Source organism: Bidens hawaiensis, unplaced genomic scaffold (assembly GCF_021521415.1).
Source record: "Bidens hawaiensis isolate Kalapana, Puna unplaced genomic scaffold, B.hawaiensis_p1.1 tig00034388_1, whole genome shotgun sequence".
NCBI classification, from domain to species: Eukaryota; Viridiplantae; Streptophyta; class Magnoliopsida; order Asterales; family Asteraceae; genus Bidens; species Bidens hawaiensis.
Window position 1 is genome coordinate 1 of NW_027495950.1, and position 15,026 is coordinate 15,026.

General features: G+C 29.2%; 1 protein-coding gene across 1 annotated transcript; it reads left to right on the plus strand.

Annotated features, from left to right (window-relative positions):
- Positions 1-104: 104 nt before the first annotated feature.
- Positions 105-6,573, plus strand: LOC143586160 (NAC domain-containing protein 75-like). Its single transcript, XM_077067761.1, has 6 exons — positions 105-242; positions 784-961; positions 1,761-2,374; positions 2,839-3,063; positions 3,901-4,005; positions 6,150-6,573. The coding sequence occupies exons 1-6, from the start codon at positions 105-107 to the stop codon at positions 6,243-6,245; spliced, it is 1,356 nt and encodes a 451-aa protein (XP_076923876.1). The 3' UTR covers positions 6,246-6,573.
- Positions 6,574-15,026: the final 8,453 nt, after the last annotated feature.

Consider the following 15,026-nt stretch of genomic DNA (forward strand, 5'->3'; position numbering starts at 1 on the left):
TTCTAATGTTTTATTTCTTGTTCATCCTGAAAACCCTTCAAATTTGCAGTATAAACCAGTTCTTGATCGTATATTTATGGTGTTAATTCGTGTAATAAATATTAATGAATTTGGTTGATCAAGAAATACAAGGAAGAATGAATATCAGCAGCTCTGATCTCATTGATGCAAAGCTTGAAGAACATCAGTTATGTGGATCCAAACACTGTCCAAGTTGCGGTCATCGATTCGAAGGAAAACCGGTACGAGTTTCTGATTAATTCTTTCCCAAATTTTTATTATATATTATTATTATTATTATTATTATTATTATTATTATTATTTTGTTTCATATAATAGGACTTCATATATGTTAATTAAGATTAAATTTTTCTTTGATTAGTTTTTCCTATTAATTTTTTGAGTTTCTTATTAATTTTTCCCAAAGCACTTTAAGATGTTGATAATAATCTTGAATCAATTCAAAAGAATATAAACTTATGCAAATTATTTCCAGATTTTTTGTCATTTTCAAGAATTTCGTATCTTAAAAAGATTACATTTTTTTAATTCATTAACTTTTGTTATTAATTTGCTTATCCAATTATTTTTTTTTCATTTTCAGGAACTTCATATTAAAAAGATCCAATTTTTTATTAATTTTTGTTATTAATTTAAAAGAATATAAGCAAATTTCTAGTTGTTCTTTTTCATTTTCAAGAATTTTCATATATCTTAAAAAGAATAAAACTTTCTTTATATTTTTGCTATTAATTTACTTATAATTTCTGAGATCATTTGTAGGATTGGATGGGTCTACCAGCAGGAGTGAAATTTGATCCAACGGATCAAGAATTAATTGAACATCTTGAAGCAAAAGTTGAAGCCAAGAACTCGAAATCTCACCCGTTGATTGATGAATTCATCCCTACAATTGAAGGTGAAGATGGGATTTGTTATACTCATCCTGAAAAGCTTCCAGGTGATTGTTAATTGCTTTCTTGTTCTTGATCATATCTGGTAACCGGCCGGAATATATTGTCCGGTAGACTGATGATGCTACAACCGTGTGTCGTGTCAGTTAAGGGTGATAATTTCTGAAACAACCAGAAACACTGACATTTTAGTGTCTCATGCGTGTATGAATGAACATTTTCAACAAATCTGATTGGTATTTCTTATTATTTTTGCACACTTTCTTGAAATAAACAAGAACATATATAAAAATAATAATATAATAATAATTAAAAAACATAACTTGTTTTTTGTCTCAGAATTCAAGAGTTAGGTTTTACATTGAATGCAAATAGTTTCTTGTCTTTTAAGACAAGAAATATTAATTTGAAGAGTTTTTCAAATCTAGGGTTTCTTGTTTTGTTACACCTATATATCTACTTTTCATATATTTTGGAATATTTGAATATTAAAACTAAATCCTGAATTTTAACTAAATTAAATACATGATAATTTAAAAACGGAGTGAGATCCGGTACAAATAAAATTAACATATTAAACATACAAATAATTAAAGTAATCATAGTTTTAAACTATAGTAATTATGATATAAAAATTATATAGTGTAATAATAATAATTAATTTAGTTCAAAAGTTATAGATAAAAAACATTTGTATTTGATCCAAACACTTTAAAAACTATTAAAACATATGATAAAAATTCAGACCAAACTGAACAAACATGATAGCGGTGAAAAAAATTCCTGAATCAGTCAACAACATACATGGATGAAATGTATAAGTGAAATTTGTTTTTTATGTTTCAGGAGTTACTAAAGACGGGTTGAGTAAACATTTCTTTCACCGACCATCAAAAGCTTACACCACGGGGACCAGAAAGAGAAGAAAGATCCAAACCGAATGTGATCTACAAGGTGGTGAAACCCGTTGGCATAAAACTGGCAAGACCCGACCTGTTATGGTTAACGGAAAGCAAAAAGGGTGCAAGAAGATCTTGGTACTCTACACAAACTTTGGTAAAAACCGAAAACCGGAGAAAACCAATTGGGTAATGCACCAATATCACCTTGGACAAAATGAGGAAGAGCGTGAGGGCGAGCTTGTGGTGTCGAAGATATTTTATCAGACTCAACCGAGGCAATGCAGTTTGTCTGAAAAGGCTGGTAATAACAACGTGCTATCGAATATGATCCCCATAGAGGGGTCAAATAATGAAATGAGTAGGAGTGGAAGTGGGAGTTGTTCTTCAAGAGAGATTAACATAACTAGCACTACTAATCGTGCTCATAATAGCATTGATGAATTTTCAGCGGTTAGCGTCCACGCAGTTATGTCGAGTTACAATCCCATAGATCATATGCAACATCTAAAAGGCGTGGATCATTTTAACTTTGTCCCATTTCAAAAAAGCTTTGACGAGGTAAGTTTTAAAAGATGATATCATTTTTAGTACATAACATGATAAAATTAAAAAGTTTAATACATTTTGATATTATAATTTTTAGTATGTTACATACATTCATGATACATTTTGGTATATATATAATACAATCAATTATTAAATTTGTTAATTATCATTTAAATTCTTTCGTAATACAAAATCAATCAAATACACCAAAATTTGTCTGAATGTTAACTTAATTACATGCATAAAATACATGCATGTCATAATTTTAGAAACTAGTTGAGTGCAAGGCTAAGAGATGAACTAAAAATAGTTTAAAGGTTGCTTTTATGTTTTATCATATATATATATATAGTTAACTTGTGGTAGCAGCAAACCAATTCATGATTACCTGTATGGTACTTTGTGCATTATGACTTGTACGATGCTGTATATGTCATGCCTGCCACAGCTTTCAAGCGTACAACTGTTTGATGCAGGTGGGTACAACGTGCAATGAGCTTGACCTACAAAGACAGCAGCCGCATCATGTGACCCCACATAGTCCACATCATCAGCAGATGGCTTTTGACGTCAGCAGGCCAAGTCATCATGTGTCCACCCTTGTTTCGCCATCTCATCCGCCACATCATTTGCATCACACCTCTGTTAATATGCTTGATGAGGACTCGTTTCATGTGTCAAGAATCATGGACAATTTTCAGGTGATTTACATTTCTCGTATTACGTGTGTCAAACATTCACATCAGCTTCTCTACCTCTGTAACAATAGATTAAAATAAATTTAGAGTTTCACTGTCCGTTATCTATAATTTGTGAATAAAAGAAAAATTAAAAATAATAATTTTGTTAATAAGTATTAGAGTATATAATTAAATAGAGATAGATATAGAGAATGAGATGTGAAAATGTTCTTAGAATATGATCAAATTTTATAGATGAGTTACGAAAAGTATAGAGATAGATATCGATAGAGAAGCCGATGTTAATGTTAATTTAGCTAAATATTTCATTTTTATAAATTTTATATAGCCTACCACATTCGTTCTTTATCTCTTTATCTATCTCATTAACAAACATTTTCTATTTATTTTTCTTTCTTAAAACATTTACAAATATTATAGAGATGATGAATAGTAGATCTTTATATTTAAAAAATCACTATTCATTAAACTATAAATTAAAGAAGCTATAATGAATGCTTTGAGCACAAATATTATATTATTATGATGACAAAATTATTTTAATAGTTCAATTTTCAATCACTAGTTATATGACAAAATCATTATACTAACTTAGTGTATATAAAAACCATTAAACTAATTTGTATATAAAAATGTTTAAATTTTTACTACTTATCTATACATATATTGTTATATGTACGGGTCTAACAATCTATACGATATATATTATTTATTGTGGGAGTACAAGAAGAAAATTAGAAAAAAAAGGGCTATATTTCAGTATTAAAAATACTGAAATACAAAAATGTATAAAAGAGTAATAAAGATATTTTTTTTTTCTGTGATTTGTAATAACAGCAGCAACACCAACATCATCATAAGATGGGAGGAGGGAGATCAACATCAGGATTGGAGGAACTGATAATGGGGTGCACTCCATCATCATCAACTGATATTAAACAAGTTAGTTTTTCACAACCTTTTTGACTGAATTTTATGTAAATTTTATTGATTTAATATTACATTGAAATATTAAATATAAATTAAAACTTAAATATATTTTAAATATAAAGGAAGATATATATGGGGATAAAGCATTTAATTTATTCTTTTCCTCTTTCACTTTTCATGCTTCTCATTGCTTATTTCTTTTTATTAACTTTTTATTTGGTTTGACAGGTTTTCTGAATTTTATTACATTTTCATATTAATTATATAAAAAAAGATACAAGTGTAAGAAAATTTTGTATATTTGTTGTGTTCTTTCATATATTTTCTAATTCAATTTCAAATATTTTGATGCATGCTTCTTATGTTCTTATTATTCCACTTTCCCTTTATAACCTTTGCTCTTTCCTTCTTTCATTATGCTTTCAATTTCAAATTGGGGTTTTCTTCTTAACATTTATCTAATCTCAACTCATGAAATATTTACAGACAATCCTAACTTTAAACGTATTTTGCTCCAGCAATTCATACTAACTGAAAAGTAACCTCATTAGCTTTTTGATAACGTGAAAATATGTATGAGATTGTTGGATGGAAATCAATGTACTCTTGTAGACAATTTTTGAAAATGCTACCTATATGTTTAACGTCGAGACTATATGTATATATTTCTTAACGTAAGATTAATCCCGGTCAATAAGTGAAAATTGAGGTTATTGAAACCTGATAACCCGAAAATATAAAACACTTAAAAAGAGATAAAAGCAATACTATATTGCTTTTCAATGTTGACAAGAGTCACAAGACAAGTATAAATCGAAAGGTAAGAATAAAAATAATGAGGTTGTCCATTGGAATTCAAGACTAAATCATGGATGTTTGGCATCCAATATTTTCTTCTCTTTCTCTTTGAACAAAAAAAGAGAGATAAAAGTACAAAGAAACTCAAGCTTGTACTCATATGTGTCCCAAAGTAAAAATCGTAGTGAGAATTTTTTTTTTAATTTATCTATCATTTTATTATATAGAAAGTTATATACTTAATTTATCACATCTATAATGCCCAAGTGTATAATCATAGATTGGCATAATCAGTTTCTAATTTGTTTAACAGATCGAATTTGCTTTAAAGTTATTGATATTATATAATAATAACAAGTGATAGTATATTGTCTCTTATGTAAACTTGTTAAAATGATGTCGTTTTTCTAGTTTTTTAATTTATAAAAACTAAAAACTTGTCAACTTAATAAAATCATTTACGCTTGTCACTTTTAAGAAAAATTTATTTAATTCATCCGATACCGATTTTTATCTAACTAAAGATGAAACTTAGGTTACAATCAACTTATAATTTCGAGTTGAAAGGTAAAAGTTATAGAATGATGTAAGATGTTTGACCCAAAACCTTTTTTTTGAGGAATGGCATCCTAGGACAAAGAGAGCTAGACACAACACCCTATGTGATTGAAGGCCAAAAGCACCATGAAATTTAGGTATATATAACCTCCATATTTATGACCACCTTTTTCCTTTCCTTTAAAATATAAAGAAAACAAATGTTACCCTTCTTGATTAAGACATTTTAGAAGATGGTGTTTCTATAAATTGTTAGCAAAAGTGATTACAGATAAACTTTTTCTAGTTATTTAATAGAGCATCCTAACATATATACCACAAGTTTTAAATAAAGACCTACGATAACCGTATAATTAAGCACTATTATTATTTGTTATTTTAAATATGATACATAAGATGATAGTAACCTCTTCTTTCTCTCTTTCATAACATATGATTAGCTTTGTATATTACGTTCTTACAGTTCTCTGCTTAATATTAGTATTGTATTCAACCAGCGTGCCATAGGGATAACGTATATTTTGTTTCCTACCCGTCATTCTCACATTAATCCTAGTGATTCATAACTAGAAACATAGATCCAACATCAATTAGGGGCGGATCTAGATACGTTGAGGTGCAACATGTGCTACCCTCAGCTTTCTTGGCGAAATACATATATGGTGCAATTTTTTTCTTTATATTCCGTATCAGCTATCCCTGAACTCTTTTTTTCATGTTACCTCTCAACTTTTCTTCTAAATCCATTATCGAACTCAATATTTGTTAATCCTGAAATCTAACAAAAAAAATGCATGCAGGAACATGATCAATCATCAATCTCAAACCACAATGAGGCAGATTGGTTGAAGTACTCCACCTTCTTGCCTGATCCTGACAGTCAAGATCATCATTGAAATCAGCAAATTTTCAAACAAAAGAAATTAAAAAAAAAAAAAAAGACAGCATACTATCCTCATCATCATGACCACCCTACTTGAACCCTAGCTAGTTGCTGGTCCTTTTTCACCAACACACATACCCCATTTCATCACTCTTTTTTCTTTTTTACTTTTTCCCTTTATCTCTCTAGAACACCTTGCATTTGCAGGCCTTTGATACATATACAAATCAAGGTTAACCAAAAACTAACTGTACATCAAAACCCCCATGTTGCTAAATAGAAAAGAAGCATCCAAAAAGAGGAAAAGAAATCAAGAAAAGGTTCATCTCTAGTTCTCTACTGGCACCAAGATATATATATATATATATATATATATATCACAGCAAACTCTAAAAAAAATAAAGAAAAAGAAAAAAAAGAACCCTTCTTTTCTGCATGAAAATCATCACCAACATGATTACACTTTATCATCTTATGGGATTTTTTATTTATTTATTTATTTGTTTCTTTCTATTAATATGTTGTATACCCCTTCTTCAAGTGTTTTTATATGGAGAACAAAGATGAATTTACCTATATTATTAAAATAATATAATTTTTTCACGTGTCATTCAATTAGAGTAGCTAATTAGGTATCAACTAATAATATAATTATTTATAGAATTACTAACAAAGTTACAAATGTAACTTTAACTATTCTATTAAATGATAGTTTTAGATATTTATGAATTATAAATTTCTTATTTATCATTATTAATATCTTATGAATTCATTAGGTATGTTATTATATATATTATTAAATTTAACTTTTTTATTATATTCTTTTAACCACCTGTGTATTACACGGGCTACATCATAGCTTGTGAATGATGTAGTTCACTATGTTCTAATGAATATCTATACTTCTTTAAAGCTCCAATTTTTCCCTTTATTGAACTATATTTATGTGTGACATGCAAAAGTTTGGACAAACTATAATACAAAATGAAAAATAAATAAAATTTAAAATGAAATTACAATACAAGTAGTTATTAAAATTGAAATAAAATAAATACAAAGAGCCAGTGACTCACTTGACTCTTTAGAACCCTTGACTCACCCATTTAAAATGAAATTACAATACAACCTGAAACCTTCTATTTACTTTTATTTTTCGTCACGTGTGATCGAAGACCTCTCTTTTAAAATTAAAGTCTTTAGGTGTATCTCACCTGACTCTTTAGAACCAGTGATTCACCCATTTATCTCTATTCTCCAAGTACCGTAGAACACCTTCTCAGTCTCTCACCCTAAGTAAGTGTAGTCCCAAATCTATTGAGTTCCAATTAATGGTTAATTTAAAAAGCTAGAATTTGTCATATCGAATAAACTAAAAAGATAGGTGAACGTGCATGTAACATAGCCTTTGCTTTTCAAGTGACGTCCATGTAGTTCTAAAGCTGAGTTTCATACTAATGCCTTTTTAACTTTAGTTTCAAATTATATATAACTTATAAAATCCAGAAGAAAAAAAAACAATAGATAATAAATTATTATATTTGCTTCCATGTGTTATTTTTATTAGCATACTAGGTTAGTTACCCGTGTAGCACACGCGTTAGAATAAATAAATTTATTTAAATAATAACACCATATAAAATACAAAAAATATGTTCAAAAATTCAAAGATATATTATATGGTAGAATAAATTACACATTACACAATATGAAAATAAAAGTTGTTAGAAATTCATAAATCTCTAAATATTTATTTGTACACAACTTGTAGTTTTATTTGTAACTTATTTCTATATAAAAACACAGTAGTTTCACATTGTTTATGTTTATAAGTCTAAATAATACAACACATAACTATCATGAGTTAAAATAAATTGTCTCAAAAACAAACCAACCATCTATAATAATTGATCTTAGCTTTTATTAATCTTTAATGCAAAACAAAAATAAAGTGAAAATTTCATACTTTAAAAATTAATCATTTTATCTAAAGGTATAAGATTTTTTTAAGAATAAAAATGTGAGTTCCAATATTACTTTCAGATATGATTTCGGCTTCTATAACACGGTTATCATATTGTATTTTCACATATAGTTTAGTTTCATATTTCAAGCAACATTACTTCAACGTCGACTTTTAGGACTAATCTATAACTTGACAACCTTATATTTAAAAGTCATTTAAAACATCAGGAAACTAATACTTTCTTGTAACGTATCATTTTATGACTGATAGAATATGGATAGCGAACGCTTGCTAGTTTCTTGAGCGATCACATTTTTCGGTGTAAGTATAACTCGCTCGCTAAAGAAAACTGTATTTTTAAAATCTTCAATAATAGAAGAATATACAAAGTCAATTTATTATATGATTAATAGTGAGCTAATGTCTAACATGTGTATTCCAAATATAAATAATTTTATCCACCTGAAAAATCAAAACATGTAGTCTAGTGTTTATATTTTTGTGGATTTTTAAGATTACGAACTTAACATAAATGATGGGTTGATTAAATAGTTAACTAAAAAGAAGTTGTAAATGGCTACTTTTTGAAACTAACTCGTGGCCGAAACTCATTTTAATCATAAACTGTTTTGACTTGAACCATGTTTGATATTTTAGCCGGCTAAAGAAACCCGATCGTTTAAGTTAACACAAATACTAAGAATACATCAATAGTGAATTTGTCTTTTCAGGGATTGAAAGAAAAAAAAACTTGTAATTTAGTAAATAATCATATATATTTAATAAGTTAATGCTTATAGAAATATAATTTTAAAATTAATCTTGTCTCTTCATCCAATAATACCATTTCTTATAGAACCTTAACTAATCTAATATATTTAAAACCTTAATTTTTGGAATCATTATTCAATATCAACGTTAAAATTGGTTACTTAAAAAACCTAATATTAATAGCTAATATAATAGATTTATATAAAACAAAAAAACATATTTATGTTGGTATTTAATTGTTTAAATCAGGAAAGTATTATTAAAAAGACAAAATGAAAGATTAAAAAATAAAAAAAATAAAAAAAAATTATTAATAGCAAAGAATTATTAAAAAGAGAAAATGAAAGATTAAAAAGTAAAAGAAAAATGAAATACAAAATTATTAATAAGAAAGAGAATTATCAAAGGTATTTAATAAGAGAGAGGAGGGAAATTTTTTGTAAGGATTAATTTGGTGATGACATGTGGCACTTAATAAGTTTTATTTATTATATAGTATAGATTTGTTCAACAATTTTAAAAGAATCTTGACATTAAATACAACTCTTTTAAGTGTTAAATGAAAAGAAAAATTAGTCGATTGAAGGGACATACAAAAAACCAAGACCCACTTAGTTTGGCCTAAGCTTAAATGATCACAGCCTACCATGAGAAAAATAGGCACGGTTGTTGTATGCTCTTTATCCAGTTAGATAATGTAAGAGCATCCACAATAGACGATTTTAGGTGTTTTGAGATAAGAGAAGTCAGAAATCATTATGTGGGGGAGTGAAGGCGTGGTTGACGTTGTACAAAAAAGCAAAAGAACAAGTTTTGTGAGCGAAAGGAGAAGAGGGGATGTGATGCAGCATATGATGAGAATCTGAAGGCTAATCACATTGATTCTTGGAATACCTGTGAAGATTCTTCCCAACCCCTCAAATTCGACCAAAACGTCAAGAACTTGAAAAGCCAAAAGTTTTTTATTAATTCTGATCAATGATCCATTAGATTACATTCATAACATATTAATAGAGAAGCCAAAAAAGGTTTGGGCTGAAACAAACAACCAAAGGCCCAACAATAGCCCAAAACAAAACACAAAAAGTAGACGAAAAACACAAAAGTGACCCAAAAGTGTATTTAGAGGCCTTATTTAGGAAAAATAAACGGGATAACCCGCCTACGGCATGTTACCGCAACGTGGCCCACATTCCAACGGTCGTTTTGACTGGTAGCACGCCTGAAACGGAGGCCCGTAGCCCAAGTTAAGCCCATTTTCGTGTAGCCCATTTTGAAGCGCGTTCTTGGGCCTCCAGAAACATAATGGCCCGATCTTCTATACTTGGACCCACATCAGGATGCAAATTTTTTAGCCGCGTTTAGTTGTGGGTAGGACTTACGCGAAGTCGGTTTTAAAGTTTCTTATCATGATGGTCTAAACGATAAAATTAGTAAAAAAATGGATATTTAAAAGGAACATGAAACAATCGAAACGAGAATCATGCAAGTTAGTAAGCATTGTTTAACTTTAAAAAAAAAGTTGGCATTTAATATGTGTCCCTTTTATAGAAGATTTGGATGCCTTTATAAAAGTAGGGAGTAAGGGACATTGTACAAGTGAAATAGCTCAAGGTACTACTCCTTATAGCATAGTGTTTTATTGGTTAGATTCGGTCCCATAAAGAAGGTGCAGAGAGAATGGCATCAAGGAATATCACAACATGCATGGCTACAATTTTTGCCTACTCCACATACCCTCTTATTTTCCACTAATTAAGATAAAACCCTTGCTTTCTAAATTAATGTAATAATCTTAAACCTAGTAGCTCATGTTATCCCCTAGCTTTCTTGACGAAATATATTTTTAGTGCAATTCTTTTTTGTTTTATGCATCGGCTAGTTTTTAGCATACGCTGCCTTCACACTAAGTAAATCATTTGTGAATCCTTTTGTAAACGTTCGTTGTTTATATATTTGAGTATGCAATTGTGCCGGTTATTCCTTTATTTTTTATTTAATTATTTGTCATGGCTTAGTGTATTATGAATAAACATAAAGACACAAAACAACTTCATTTCCTAAATGAATAAACAAAAACAAGAAAACATGTTGGTTTATGTGTTTGTGGTCGTTATTTGATTCTTTAAATGGTTGAACACAAATAAAACTATATTTATATTCGTTCGTGAGGATGTATGACGCGAATTCAATCCATAAACCCCCAACCACTTGACCCGATCCGACCCAACGACTCTAGGCTAAGTCGACTTTTGAGATTTTGTTACCTCACATGTTTAAGAAGAACCGCATGACAAAAGGAATGTTTATCTTCACTAATAGGAATAGTGGCGTATCAAGATCAAAATGGTTATACCTTCAACTCACCGGATATAACTACTCCATGAAAGGTAATGCATTCTTATTCACTCATTTATACTCTTCACACATATTGTGTAGTTGTGTACTATACATTCATTTTTTCTCTCTACGAGTCATTACTAATTATCAAGCGATAGAGTGGTCACATGAAGAATCCTCTTCCCGTGACGAGGGTGGTGACATCTATTCGCAATACATCGATGACGATGAACTAACAATTCCAAGCCATAGATTGATCGAAAGAAATAGACATAGTGAAGCATACCAAAAGTATTTATATATATTGAAATAAAACACAAACAAAGAAACGGATAAAACAACCAATGTTAATTTCAAAACAGAACATTAAAAGAGAGTGTTAAGACTTAGAATTTAGAAACGGCCCACTACTAGTTCGGGCCTAAATCAGTTCTTATCTTGACCCGAATACTAAGGTTAAATGGCCCACGATACATACTAAATTACCAATTACAAATTTTGGTTGTTCAAATAAAATGATTAAATTACCTTTAGATAACTTATTTTGTAACTTGTAAAAATTTCAATTTGTTTTTTTTAAATAATTTAGTTTTCAAAATCAAAATAAATGAGTTAGTTATTTATTCTTTATTCTTAATCTATCTATTCTAATAAAAGCCTATCAATTTTGCCACTTGTCAACACCATAACCCTCCTCACCTTTTTTTCATTCATTTTCATATATGGTCCTTATCTTTAAATCATTTCATTATATGATTAAAATTATAAGTTTATTCCAACTAAATCCATTACCACATATAATAAGTATTCTTCATATGGATTGACAAGAGACGATTAGTGAATTTTAAAGTGTTAATTAAAGTGTTTATTATGGTTTATATTCAAAATAATAAACATTCGATTCATAATATGTGGAATGAGAACAATCGACTTAGACTAAATTCTGATAATGTCAGCGGCTAAGGCTTAACCTTTAATACCTAAAAATACATATGATTTTAAAAATAAAAATTTTCGGGTTGACCCGAAACCTAGAATTCGGACTCAAGAACCAACCCGAATTACTTCGGTTCAGGTTCGGGTTAGTACTTTCTTGGGTTCGAGATTCTCGAGTCAGGTTAGTTTGGGTTCAGGTACGGGTTTTATTGGGTTAGGTTTCATGTTACGGGTAACAATGGCAGCCCTACTTTGAAAGATTATAATAAGAATCACTACATTCATTTTATGCAACTTTAAATCTTATAATATTCTTTTAACTCGGAATAATCACTATTATTTGAATATGGTTTTAATGTTATTATTTATTTTTCATTTTCCTGGCAGTTACATTCATATGAAATAAACAAATCATTTTGTTATATTTAAATTTTCGGTTTTTATTTTGCTTGATTATACAATTTTTAATTGTAAAATATAAAGTCAATTAAAAATTTGTAAAGATTCTAAGGATAATTATATCATAATAGTTTAGGTATATGGTTTTTGGGATAATCATGTTTTTTTGGATAAACTGAGAAGATGTTATCAAATGACATCATATTAATTGATTAAAAGCTATGACATTTTATTTGTATGAATTTTTCTTTTATTAGTATCATGGATATATCATTTATCTAGAGTTTGTATGTACTTGAAGAACTATTTTTGTCACACGCACAACTATATATAGCTATATCAAAAGTTATAAGCAAGTCTATATGTTACTTTATTAAGAATTACAAGCAGACATGGACTAAAAATTTTGATTTTTGATAAACAATGTATACCTGCTAATACAATAACAAATGTAGTATAAAGGGAAGTTTTTACCTATTTGTAACATATATGTGTAATCTTAGTTATGTAATTTCGGTAATTTAGTTTAATTTTAATTGTATTAACAATATATGATCAATTTGTTGACTGTATTTCACTTAATGGTCAAAGTTTAAAATTTTCAACAACTACCCGTGTAATACACCGGCCTCAAACTAGTTGTGTATAGTTTCATTAGGTTGCCAGATTTCTTACCCGTATTAATCTCCTGTTTTTGTAGTACTTCTAACACCCGTTAGTTTAATTCAGTTACATGATATTTTTACTGCTCGGAAAATTACTATGATGTTTTCATGGAACAACCTCCTAGTAAAAAAAAAGTCATGAATTGAGTATGGACTCAACAATCTCCTAGTGCCTTGTTCAATTGTAGTGACACATATTTCATCAAAGAAGGTTACACTAAATGTGCTTTCGAGCAAACTTTGTCCATAAAAAATATTATGGGTGAGCGGGATACTTTACTCGCCCCACCCGAGTCCAAGCGAGTAGCCTAGCATACACTGCTGCTTAATTTATGCATAAATATGCATAATTACGTATCACTTTTATTTTTACAATTATGCCAATTTGAATTCAAAGCATATAAAAACCCAATTACTTTTATTATTTGATCAAATTTCAACAAACTTTTCATTTTTAATATTTAACCAATTTATAATTACGTCTACATGTCAATAAGAGTGCCTAAAATAAAAACCCGGTTTAAAGCATTTCAAAAATAAAAAATCTTTTCATTTTTTTTGGAAGTTTACTAATTAACCAATTGTTGTTTAAATTTTTATTTATGTCGAAGTTATATAGTACAAAACGCTTAAACAGACGTCAAATCGCATAAACGGAGGTCAAAACACATAAAGGAGTTCAAAACTCATAAACGGAGGTCAAAACGCATAAACTGAGGTTAAAACACATAAACGAATGTCAAAACGCATAAATGAAGTTAAAACACATAAACGAACGTCAAAATGCATAAACGGATATCAAACCCCATAAAGGAGGTTAAAATGTATTAACGGGCGTCAAAAAGCATAAACGGATGTTAAAACGCTTAAATGGAGGTCAAACGCTTAAACGGAGGTCAACCCCATAAAGGAAGTCTAAACGCATAAACTATTGTCAAAACGCATAAACAGTGGTCAAAACTCATATTCGAAGGTTAAACAACAACATAGCATATATATTTAAGTTGAAGTATGTTAGCATAGAACTATGATACACTATTATTTATCATATGCATCAATTATGCATCTTATGAGAACTGAATGCTCATTAAAGACGTCACGTGTTGGTCATTATATTTTGTCAATAGTTTGCCAATTATATAATATATTGTTCCCCATGAATGCAACCAACTTTTGAAACAATTACAGCTATTATATCACTCTGAAATACAATCTGGACCCTTTAAAGTCTAAAAATACCTTCTAGAAGCAGAAGTTATTTTCAATTTTTGAAGGGCCTTTTTTTTCTCACCACGTTGCTGGTCAGCCTAGGATTCGGAGAAGTGCTTTATATAAGAAGATGTAGTGTAGCTCCCACTCTGTAAACTTTATATTATTTTAATGAAGTTAATTATTTCACTTGATTTATTTATGTGCTTGGTTTCTCAATAGTTGGAACTATTTATATTCATCATTCTACTGCGAAGTGGTTCTAATTCATTCAATGGATATTCAATTCCCGATTGCTTTAATATCAGAGATCGGGAGAGAAAACTTATTGGGTACACAGGGTTGCTGCTGTTATTGTGTTTGGTGAAGTCTTGAACTGCTAGATACCTCTATCATAGTTAACATGATAAGATACAGAGGGCTGGATTTGTGTTTCTAACTTAACCAGGTATTTATTAACATCGTTAACATAATGAAATACAAGGTATATGTATATATCATTAATGAGTTA